The sequence below is a fragment of the Drosophila innubila genome (genome assembly GCF_004354385.1).
Source record: "Drosophila innubila isolate TH190305 chromosome 3L unlocalized genomic scaffold, UK_Dinn_1.0 0_D_3L, whole genome shotgun sequence".
NCBI lineage: Eukaryota > Metazoa > Arthropoda > Insecta > Diptera > Drosophilidae > Drosophila > Drosophila innubila.
Genome location: NW_022995376.1, coordinates 25,461,999 through 25,474,299, shown reverse-complemented (window position 1 = coordinate 25,474,299; position 12,301 = coordinate 25,461,999). Strand labels below are relative to the sequence as shown.

The window sequence follows — 12,301 nt, the reverse complement described above, 5'->3', positions numbered from 1 at the left end:
GATAGTAAATAAAAGCTTTTTACAGTGCTTAAAGTATTTTCGAATGAGCAGTGTTGGCAAAGCTTGAAATTGTGTAGGCGGATAAAAAAAAAACTTAATGGTGGGGGAGCCAAAGGAAAAATCGATATGGTCACAGCTGTTCGTGTACAACAAGTGTAACGTTGAAGGAAACCGGAATTTATAAAAAATTGGAAAATAATTTGTGCGGAAACGGATAAAAAAAATTTAATAAAGTTGGCAAATTAAACAGTTAATACTTATAATCATTAACTGGGCCTACACAGGAATCACTCGTTATCCTATAGGAGCTAACGATTATGTGGCATATGGTTGACCAGGCAATTGTTGAGTGGCAATAGAAAGATTCGGTTAAGAAATACACATAAAAATTAAAATGCCAAGTTCCCGACGAGCCATCTTGGGACACATCATGTCTGGAATATGCATGAAAATGAATCGCACCAAACCGGTGCCCGCGGATGTGATGGAGACGCCTCTCAAGCGGTGCCTGACCACCTTTGACATTGCTCTCTTGGGTATGGGATGGACACCATCTCTGTCAAACTATTGTAAGCTATATAAGATTTGTGTTTCCTTCCAGGAATTGGCCATATGGTGGGAGCTGGCATCTATGTGCTTACTGGAACGGTGGCCAAGGAAATGGCTGGACCCGGCATCATTTTATCCTTTGTCCTCGCAGGATTCGTCTCGATGCTGGCGGCCCTGTGCTACGCTGAATTTGGCACCCGGGTGCCCAAGGCTGGATCCGCATATGTCTACACCTATATATCAATCGGTGAGTTCTGGGCCTTCGTTATTGGCTGGAATATACTGCTGGAACACATGTTGGGCGCCGCGTCAGTGGCACGTGCCTGGAGTGGTTACGTGGACTCAATGCTAGGTGGATGGATTGCCAACACAACCCTGTCGCTAATGGGCGGCATTCATGAGCCAGGTCTGGCCCAATATCCGGATGTGCTCGCCTTTCTCGTTTGTATTGTCTATGCGGCTGCATTGGGCATCGGAGTGAAGGCGACAGCCGTCTTCAATAGTGTGCTTACCCTGGTCAACATTGGCGTCATGGTTGTGGTCGTCACCGTGGGATTCTGGTACGCCGATCTCAACAATTGGTCCGAGGCCGAGGGCGGATTTCTGCCCTATGGCTTTGGCGGAGTAATTGCCGGGGCCGCAACCTGTTTTTATGCCTTCGTTGGCTTCGATTCGATAGCCACTTCGGGTGAGGAGGCCAAAAATCCCTCGGTGTCCATACCCATTGCCACTGTGCTGTCCTTGTGCGTTGTCACCGTTGGATATATTCTCGTGAGCGCCGCCCTCACGCTAATGATTCCGATAAGCGATATAAATCCCGCTGCCTCACTACCGGAGGCCTTTGGCCAACTGCAGCTGCCATGGGCCAAATACATCATCTCGATTGGAGCACTTTGCGGCATGACGACAACCCTGCTAGGATCCCTCTACGCTCTGCCCCGGTGCATGTACGCCATGGCATCCGATGGTCTGCTCTTCAGCTGCTTTGGTCGCATCAACACCAGCACCCAAGTGCCACTCTTGAATCTGATTATATCCGGACTGTTGAGCGCATGTCTGGCGCTGGTCTTCGATCTGGCCAAGTTGGTGGAGTTCATGTCCATTGGCACCCTGCTGGCCTATACCATTGTGTCCGCCAGCGTGATTATCCTACGCTATCGTCCTTTGACTCACGTCGGCAGTCCGAATCCCGTCTATGCCCCCGACACTCCGGACGATGAGAATGACGAGGATGCCGAGTCTCAGTCAAGCATTGACACTGCATCCCCCACCAGTGATCTTATCGAGGGAGCTCTTGCTGGTCGTCTCAAGCCACAATTCCGTTGGCTGGATCCGTTGCTTGGTCGGTTCGCTCCTGGATCTGTAGTGTCCGTCTCTGTGCTGCTTTTCATCGTACTGAGTTTTGCCATCTGCCTGGAGCTAAAGGTGTCCTGGACGGAACTGTATACCGGCACTTGGTGGGCTCTCCTGGTCTACGGTTTCATCATTTTTGCGGCCAGCACATGTGTCGCCATCATGGCCGTACACAATCAGAACACACGGGGCTTGAACTTTAAAGTGCCACTGGTGCCATATGTTCCAGCTTTGGGCATCTTCTCCAATATTATGCTGATGGTACATCTGGACGCCTTGACCTGGGTGCGTTTCTTTGTGTGGGTATCGATTGGCATGGTTGTCTATTTCCTATATGGCATCGGGCACAGCAAAGAGGGCGAAGTCTGCTCCTCCTACTCCATACTGATGACCTCATCCGAAGCAGGTAAATTGAACTGGGGATCCTTCAAGGGTTCCAGGTCTACAACGTCGAAACATACTGTTCTGGAACGCTTCATGGGTCGCAGCAAACTGGAAGATAAGAAACCAATTGTCGAAGCGGAAGAGGATGACAATGCAGATAGTCCACATTAAACCGCATTAATTATAATTATCGCAGCATTTGGGCAAAGCACAACGGTCTGTGGCTTATTGATCTGTTACGAGTATCCGAAAAGATTAAATACGAGTAGAAATCGAAATATAGATTGCTCGTTAAAACACAATGTCAGAATAACACAAATTAAAGTAATTTTTGGGCTTAAATAAATTTTTTTATATATTAAATTTTTTTTAATGTTATTTTTAAGTTGTACCGAGTTTTATTTAATTTGGTTCTGATTTAAAAATGCATACAAAAATTTGTATAATTTTTTATTGAAGTGTTTAGTGTGATTTTAAAATTTTAAGTTTTTGTTGGTCAACTGCTCATAGTTAACTTAACTTAGGTAAATATATAAATATCGATGTATTAACGAGTTTGTTTAATCAGCGCACATAACAAAGTCAATATACTTATAGATGTACTATATATTATTATGTCGGTTAGTGGATGACCCTGCCTGTAACAATTGTTAATAATGTACCTCTCATTCCTTTTACCACAAATAAACTATCAAAGTGTCTACCTAAATACAAACATACTATATACCATCTCTTGTATTAATGTATTAAAGTATTTAAAAACAAAAACAAAATCAATATTTAAAAAAAGATTATTATATTGTTTGATATATAAATATATGTATACAATTATAAATATTGGTTGAAACAATACACGGCTACTTTGTTGTATTTCTGGAACTTTTTCCCCTTTTGCAGGTCACAACTTCCTCTGTTTTCTTGGGACTTACAGTATTGAAGTCAATGTGTCACCTTAAAGTGACTAAAGAGAAGCTAAAAATACTCTTATCAAGATAAATAAGATTAAAAGTCAAGATGAATACGCAAAGAGCACGTACTCTTTTATATACATATGTAGATGCATAGATTCTAGACTTTTAAAGAGCTTTCTAATCTGTGTAGTAACGGTGCATACATATTTATCACTCAAGCTATAGCGACTTTTTTAATACTTTTGCATTTCGTGCGAGAGTGTAACATGTGACTGGCAAATTTGTGCATTTGGAATGTCGCGACTTTGATTGTCTATCGAAATAAAGTTGCATGGCACCGAGAGAGAGTTGGGTTGGTCGTGGGGAGATGGGGAGACGGGTAGACAGCGTCATCAACATAAACAAGTTCTCATTTCCATGACGCAGAAGTGATGACGCATACAATGTGTAGAGCACATTTACACAAAAGCGCACAAGCACGTGAATTTACATCTGTGTGTGCGCGTGTGTGTATGTGTTTGTGAACTGCTCAACACAAGGCCTGAGACTGAGAGCAAAAACTTATCGTGCGAGAGCTTACGAGCATGGCAACAACAAAATCTGTTGCTAGAATTTGCTCAAAGTCAAAACGAGTTTCCAACGCATGACTTTTGAATGGAATCGGATCGTCAAAACGGCGCTTTTTATTTCACAAGCGAACATATCCGTTGAGACTGAGCATAACGTATTTGTATTTTAAATTTAAATTCAAAAAGTAACGTTCGCAGCTTTTAAATGAGCGCGTGTTTGCTCATATATTTTTGTATGCTTGTGTGTGTTTGTATGCAAGCAGTTGCTCCAACACGATGACTAAAAGCTGTTGTTGACTGTTACAATTAGTCAAATAAGTTCATTTCAATATGATATCTGATTTTAATTTTGAGTTATTTTTCACAGAGCGGAAGAGCGGCTCTATTTCTGCTTCTGTTTCTCTTGTATATGTTGTCCCCCGAGAAAAACAAAAAAAAACGAAATACAAAATCCACAACTACGCGCCTGTACCAATGCCATTGACAAGTTTTGCTCTGCGATATTCGTGTATTGAAGAAGCACAAGGTGATGGTGATAGGATGCCGGCTGCTCGAAAACGTAACGTTATGAAGATAAATAAGAAGAAGAAGAAATACCAATGCCAATGCAAAGCATAAAGACAATAAGCGTGCGAGGTTTGACTTAAAAGTAAGTGATAATAATAACAAATAAAAACAAATATTGTTTAAATATTGATTATTAAATAATAAATAAATAACAAGACAAATTGTTTATTCATAATAAATTGATATTTGAGCAAAGTTAAAAAAATATAATAATTAATATAAAAATATTATCTACTGTTTCTTAAAATGTGAAAAGTAAACAACTGGACGAAAGTACTTATTTTGTTATTAAAATACACGTAATTTTTTTAATTATACTAATTTGTTTATTCATAAATAAAAATAACAATCAATAAGAGATAATAATTAATTTAAATATATTTTCTAGTATCTGTTTCAGAAAATTGTAAAATTAAACAACAGGTCGAAAGTACTTTTCGAGCACTCCTCGCACTCTTAACGACAGATGGATGCATACAAGACGTTGCGACGCACACACGCATATGCTTTCCGAATGTACTTGGAAATCACCTTGCAACAGCTGCAACATCCTACAATGTACAGCCATCCCTCACAATTTAGGGGATGATGCAGACGCAGAGTTCGGGAAATGGAAATTGAAATCTACCTGTAGTTGTTGTTGTCGTTACCTGCATACACATACACACACTCACATTTATACAAGCGTTGTACATGTGCATTTCTCTGATCTCTGCTGTGCTCTGGCATAATTCCCTGCGTAGGCCAATGATCTTTATTTCTGAGTCGCAGCTGCTCAACGAAATCATAAACTGCGCTGCGCATATCGAATAATTATTTCAGGCATACTTTATGTTCGCATGTGTGCATGTGTGTGTGTGTATGTACAGTATGCTCAACTAAGTATTTACGCATGTATGAAATAACTGATGTACATTTAAAACATATGTACATACTTTAATAAATGCTTGCATCGAAATTCGATTTCGATAGGTTTGTTTTTGAGATTTCGCTGCACAAATACATCATGCAAAAATACCATTTTTTAAAGTAGAAAGTGGAACATGGCACGGAAATCAGAGTACACACTTTAAGCATTGAAAGTGTGCTGATCGTTGGCTGATACAGTAAGCATCTTTCGGTATTTAGCGCTAGAATACAGAACATAGATACATATACATACACATATGTATACATATACATACTTATGCGGTGAGTGTATAATACCATTTCTAGGGGTTGTTGCTTTGAAGCATTGAAAAAGCAAAAATACGCTGGCATATGGCATTCAAAATAAACGTTTCATTCTCATACGAGAATTTCCGTACACATTTAATTATAAACGTAAACGGAGACTTGCAACGTGTATGCTGAGGCGAGTGTATTTCAACGTTCCACGCAATTGTTTTCGAAAATAACGTCGCACAAACCCTCACTTTCTCACAAATACCAATGCAAGTATTGCAAACGAAGCCCTGAAACGATGAAAACGGCGCTGTTTCATTTTCAATCATTTCATTGACTATTCATCAAGAGGTCGCTCTGTGAGCGAATACGATGAGAGTGTAAGAGTAAAAGTAGTACGTGACGTCACAATGTCTAAAATATGCATGGAACATTTATTTACTATTTTAGTATTTTATTATATCTGTCTGGATGTGTTTAAAATTTACAAAGAACAGTGCAGCGAAAGGAAAAATTTTAAGAATATATACAATCTTGTTAAAAATATTACTTGACAAGTCCAAGAAATTAAATTAAATAATTATTTGTCGCAATTAATGTCACCTCAAAGATTCCATTGTATATTCTATACATATATTTTTATATATCCTTTATGTACAGCATTCAATTCTCTAACGTCTGCTGCTTTCAATTTGTACTCTCTCAAATGAACACGAGAGAACGTAACCTGGTTTTTGATACCTTGCGAAGCATACATAAACGAGGCGAACGTTGAGAATGGAACCATTTACATTTCGGAGAGCAAAGCAGACAGACGGGCGCGTTCGTTTCGTTTCGTGTGAACGAGTGAGTGAATTGAATATCGTTCGATTTGTTTTAAAATCGACAAGAGCACCAACAAACGCGAAATAATATTCGTTTATTACAAATATTTCGCAAGAAATCTGCTGTATTGCGTCAACCAAGTGAAATTAAAGTCAGCATAAAAAATTAAAAATAAACACAAAACAAATACAAATACAAATAATAAACACGCACATGCATCGCTTATAAACACACACACATACATACAAATTAAAAAGACAATGAAAATGCCAATCGTGAGCTAAAGTCAAAACATCAGTTATTAAGCAAGTAAAAGCAAAAACTGTGATAATTGTAAACTGGCAAGCAGTGCATAAATAACATTTACAACAACAGGAATAATTAATAATAATTACTATACAAAATGGATAACAGTAGCAATAACAGTGCGGTGGAAGGTAACAAAATAGTCAACTATGCGTCGACTCCTCTCTCCGCTCTCTCAACGGTCGCAACGGTCGCTGCAAGCAACAACAACAACAGCAACGCGTCGAACGTGAGTGCAGCTGCGAGAGAGCGAGAGCAACAACAACAGCGACTGACGCCCGCATTGACTGTGTTTGCATCAGCAACAACAACTTCCCCTACCTCCAGTCCGCTCTCTGCGCTGTCGACGCCGACGAAAGAGTTTCCGAATGCACAAATATTGCGCAGCATTCGGGAAAAACTCAGGCTGACACCCGGAGGCGTTTGTGAGCTGCAAGCTTTGAGCTTTGCCGAGCAGTCGAGCTTTACGAGCAGCATTGGCATTGGTGGCATCGGGGGGTGCGGAGTGGGAGGGGAGCAGCCCGTTAAGGTGATCAAGAACCGTTATCTGATCAGTGCCCAGCCTAGTCACATCTCAGCCGCAGCAGCGGCCAAAACACCCGCCTCCTATCGCCATCTCATCGATTTGACGTCATCGAATCTGCAGTGCGTCGATGTCTACACCGGTGAGCAGTTCCTCTGCAAGATCATTAACGAGCCGCTGCACAAGGTGCAACGCGCCTACTTCCAGCTGCAGCAGGACGAGCAACTCTGCCGCAGCACCATCTACGGCCACACGCTGATCCGCGGAGTGCACGATCTCGTGCCCCTCTCCAAGAACCGCACCTACATCATCATTGCTCCTGTCCAGCAACAACAACAACAACAGCGCGTCTATGAGAACCTGCACACATACATACGACACGAGAAGCGACTGTGCGAATCCGAGGCGCGCGCCATTTTCCATCAGATCTGCCAGACGGTGCAAGTGTGCCATCGCAACGGGATCATACTTCGGGACCTCAAGCTCAAACGCTTCTATTTCATCGACGAAGCGAGGTTAGTATACTCCCTCCATCCCACCCTCCCCCACTCACTACACCATCGATTTGGTGAAAAGGTCATTGAGAAATTATGATTGTCAAGTTTATAAGACAGCTAAACCTGATTTAAGCAACATCAATTTGACTTCTTACATTTATGTTTTAAGCAGGGACCGCAAATAATTATCGTGATATTATAACACCGATAATCTATTTGGTTAAAAAAAATTTTAAAAGTAAAATAATTACATTCGGCTTAAAAGATATTTTGAATTCAATTCTTATTTTTTTTTTTAAATTGAAAATAAAAGTTATGAATTAATTTATTTTGAACAATAATTGAAATATAGCTATTATCTTTAATTTTTTTATTAAAATTATTTTCAAAATTATACATAAAAAAATATTTTTTATTTTCTAATTTTTTATATAATTAAAATGACGTTCCCTGGCTTTAAGTGCTTACAGCTTTATTCTGTTCTTATGATCTTTTTGTATCACAGATTCTGCTAAATTTTTAAATAAATTTTAAGACGATAAGCGTTTATAGGACACTTTAAAAATGGCAACAGGATTAAAACGCTTGCTTCGCTAATTCAGCTCTCGCGTTAAAGAGCATTTAAAGAGTGTTTATAAATGCGTTCATAAATGTTTATAAGATGTCGTATAAACTTTTTAAAATGTAGAGCCTTGCAACTATGAGACTCATTTAGTGCAACAATGCATTTAAAATTATTGAAAATCTGTGCTCCATCTTATACGATGTTCACTGTAACCTTCTGTCTAAAAGTGGTCATAATCATGTGAGGCTACTGTATTAATTAACTTCCCAAGTTCGATAACTATTTATTCTAGCATATGTATGTATTTACTGTATATAAATTCATATATGTATACATATGTATGTAAATGTGCAGATGACTTTCGTAATCAATTGGTAGTGACCCTTCCCCTTCCTCTCACCCACATAATTCCCACCACCACCAACAGCAACGGCAACACACTCATACACACTCGCACACACACTCACACCTCGCTGTACTGGTTGCATATCTTTATTTTGCAATTCGATAAAAACTCGTTATGAGCAACAGTTTGTTTTTTTTTCGTGGTGTTTGTTGTTGTTGTTATTGGTGCCACAATTGTTGCTCTTGTTATTGGCCGACGCTGTCTTTGTCGTTGTTGTTGTTTTTGGTGTCGGCCAGTTGTGGGTAACATTGAACATTTAAGAAGTGTTGCAATAAAATAACCAATAGATCAACAACAGCGACAATTCGAATACAGTACAGCTCGAAAATTACTGTACCTGATGAAATATCACATGTATACATACATCCTACGAATGTGTGTTCATAGAATATTGCGTTCTTTTGTGTAATACGTTGCGTACTCAATATTTCGGTCAATACTGTGCAGTGTACACGAAACACTGATAATACAACAAAAATAATGCGTACAGACGTACGTAAATAAACAGACACATTTATGTACATACATACATACGTATGAATATCTGGAGCGTACAAAGTGCTCGCAGCGAGATTCCTACTTTGTACTCATTTACCCGTTTCACTGTTTGCGGTTTAAGCATTTATATGTGTGCGTGAGTATACGTGTATGACGGTATGAGTACAGTGCACGTCGAAATGTTAGTCTCACCTTCAATCTTCTGCTGTTCTGTTCGCTTGCAAAATAATTAATTTTTGTTAATATACATACGTACAATATGCATATATAATGTACCCATGTACCTATATTCTGAATCTTAATTCGTGGCAAAACGAACAGCTTTCCTTTTCTTCTTTTTCTGTTTCTGCCTCGCTATCTTTGTCGTACCTGTTGATTGCGAGAGAAACACTTGCAAATCGTTTTCTCTCAGTTTATGTATGTATGCTTATTCGTGTGTGTATGCATGCATGTGTATAGTTCTTACCAATGAAGCAATACTTGTTGAATGTTTTTGAACTTTTTGTATTTGTATTTGCTTTACGTTTCCATTGCCAATGCAATTAGCAAATTTATTGCATTGACGTTTTCCGCTTTTCGTATTGCCATTTATTTTTATGTATTTATATTTGCTTATACGCTGTATATACGTCTGAAGAGAGTCTACCGTACAGTTGTGCAATCAACTAAATATTTATGAAGTTTGTGGAAAATACTAATATTGTTATTTTGTTTAAATAGTATCTTTGAGATACAAAAATTAACTATTTAAGCTGTTGCTATACTACTGAATGCATATTTCTAGATATGTAATATCCTATTTTACCCGCATATAACATGTATAACAGTATAGCAAATGCTGAAAATATCACGATTGCAATTTAAAAGCGGAAAACAAATGAATATATTGGGTTGAATGCACGTCATATTGTTCTTGGAAATATAAATTAATATTTGTTTACGTATTGAAGCATACATATCGAAAATAACATGATCATGATCATATGTTATTGAAATAAGTCACAGTAATTTATCAAATTGTGATGATTAGAAGGTATTAAAATTCATCGATATCTGGCAGGTGTGTGCCTTCCAATATCTTCATATATTTAACAAAAGCAAACACACATACATACATACATATTTACTATATACATTATACATTCGACAGTAAGGTCAAATTGTGCTTTGGCCCTGACTCTGATCTTCTGTGTATTTTCATGTGTTATTATATTTGGTACGCATATACATAGATATTTAAATAGCATTTAAATTAGCAGCACGTATAAGCTACCTTGACTCCTCTCCTCACCGCTTTTCAAGCTAATTGAGCGTGTGAGTATGTTTTGGAAAATACATTTTGTTAATTTCAAATAGCAACAACAGACAGACACGTTATGTGTACAGAGAGTGAGTGAGTGGGGGAGAGAGAGAGAGAGAGATCACCAATCACATGCGCTCTTCAAATGAATATACTGCGCAATGCGCTCTTCTCCTCCTCCCCTCTTCGCTCTTCCAAACGCCAACAAGGTCGCCTGTTGTAACAACGATCGCTGAGCGACGCGTTGCTCTCCCTCTCTCTCTCTCTCTCTTTTACTGGTGTATTGTAATTTTGTTTGACGGCAAGAGGTGCGCTCAGTTTTTTCGTTGCTCGTTTTTGCTCAGGGTCAGCTCGAGGTTTTTAAGTTCATATATATGTATGTACTGTGCTCAATGTACATACAAATATATTCATGTATCTTTATTTGTTTGTTTCATGTCACAATCAACAATTTTTTGTTGGGTTTGGCGCTCACTTCATTATCTTCTCGTATTTTTCTTGTTTGGCAGCTGCTTTTATTGTCTATCCACGAGAAGATTGAAACCGTAGGTGGAGTTGTTGCAATGCACCGTCACTTAAAGCTGAGAGTATATTTTCTCTCTCACTCTCTTTGTCTCTTATTTTTTTGAGCTTTTTTGCATGGAAATGTAGGCCAATGTCAACATGGTGTCACCGCTTTTGGGTGTTTGTTGTTTGTGTTTGTGTTTGGGGTCGCCAGCTTTGTCAGAGATGGGTTGAGTATGAGTTGTGCTTGTTGTTGTATCAATTACATACGCTCACGACAAGGCAAAGCTCAATAGAGAGCTGGCAACTCTGGCAACACCAAAACACCAACGCAATGCCAATCGATTTGAATGTTGTAATGCGCCAGTAAATGGCAACACCATCAAATTTGAAACTGAAACTTGTGCAACTCTGATTGCATACAAAACAAATTTTGAATGCGACTAATGACAATTTTATTGTTATCTTTATTTTGATTACAGAACTAAACTGCAATATGAATCGTTGGAGGGCTCCATGATACTCGACGGCGATGATGATACGCTGAGCGACAAGATCGGCTGTCCACTGTACACCGCACCAGAGTTACTCTGCCCTCAGCCGACATATCAGGGGAAGCCAGCGGACATGTGGTCATTGGGAGTCATACTGTACACAATGCTCGTGGGACAGTATCCGTTCTATGAAAAGGCCAACTGTAACCTGATCACAGTGATCCGGCATGGCAATGTCCAAATACCCATGTCACTGTCAAAGTCGGTGCGATGGCTGATGCTCTCGTTGCTGCGCAAGAACTACACGGAACGGATGACAGCCTCACATATATTCCTAACGCCCTGGCTGAGGGAACAGCGACCGTTCCACTTGTACCTGCCTGTCGACGTGCAAATTGCAGACGACTGGGACACGGAGAATGATCAGGACGAGCTCGAGTGCATGGAGGAGGGAGACGTGAGTGATGTGAGTGTGTGTGCCTTGAGCGGGGATAAGCACGAACACGGATACGAGGATATTGGCGTAGAGCCACTCGACTACACACACACCACCCTGCAAATGGCCCAAAGCTCCAGCAGCTCTAGCTCCTCTCTATCGACAGAGACTGAGGTGGACGCAGACGAGGATATGGGTTGACCAACGTCTTACACTGAGCCGGATAAAATGCCACTTAAAGCTCGTTAACTTGGTCCGTTAAATCGCATCAGGATTCGATGCTCGACTGATTGATTGCCGAGGCTATGGCAGCCGCGCTCTCCACGTCCTCCTCTCAGCCCACTAGAAGAGGTGACCAAACCCAACACTCGCACACTAAAAGACTTTGAAGCCTCGCTCACTTACAAGTATAAAAAAAACAACACAAACTACAAATAATAATAAACAAAA

The 12,301-nt window shown here is 39.8% G+C and overlaps 2 protein-coding genes across 2 annotated transcripts; both read left to right on the top strand.

Moving 5' to 3' along the window:
- Positions 1–82: 82 nt before the first annotated feature.
- Positions 83–2,675, top strand: LOC117787468 (cationic amino acid transporter 4). The gene is made up of 2 exons (XM_034626009.1): positions 83–536; positions 602–2,675. Exons 1-2 carry the CDS (start codon positions 395–397, stop codon positions 2,455–2,457), a joined length of 1,998 nt encoding a protein of 665 aa, XP_034481900.1. The 5' UTR covers positions 83–394; the 3' UTR covers positions 2,458–2,675.
- Positions 2,676–6,263: 3,588 nt separating this feature from the next.
- Positions 6,264–12,301, top strand: LOC117786940 (tribbles). The gene is made up of 2 exons (XM_034625369.1): positions 6,264–7,666; positions 11,404–12,301. Exons 1-2 carry the CDS (start codon positions 6,726–6,728, stop codon positions 12,050–12,052), a joined length of 1,590 nt encoding a protein of 529 aa, XP_034481260.1. The 5' UTR covers positions 6,264–6,725; the 3' UTR covers positions 12,053–12,301.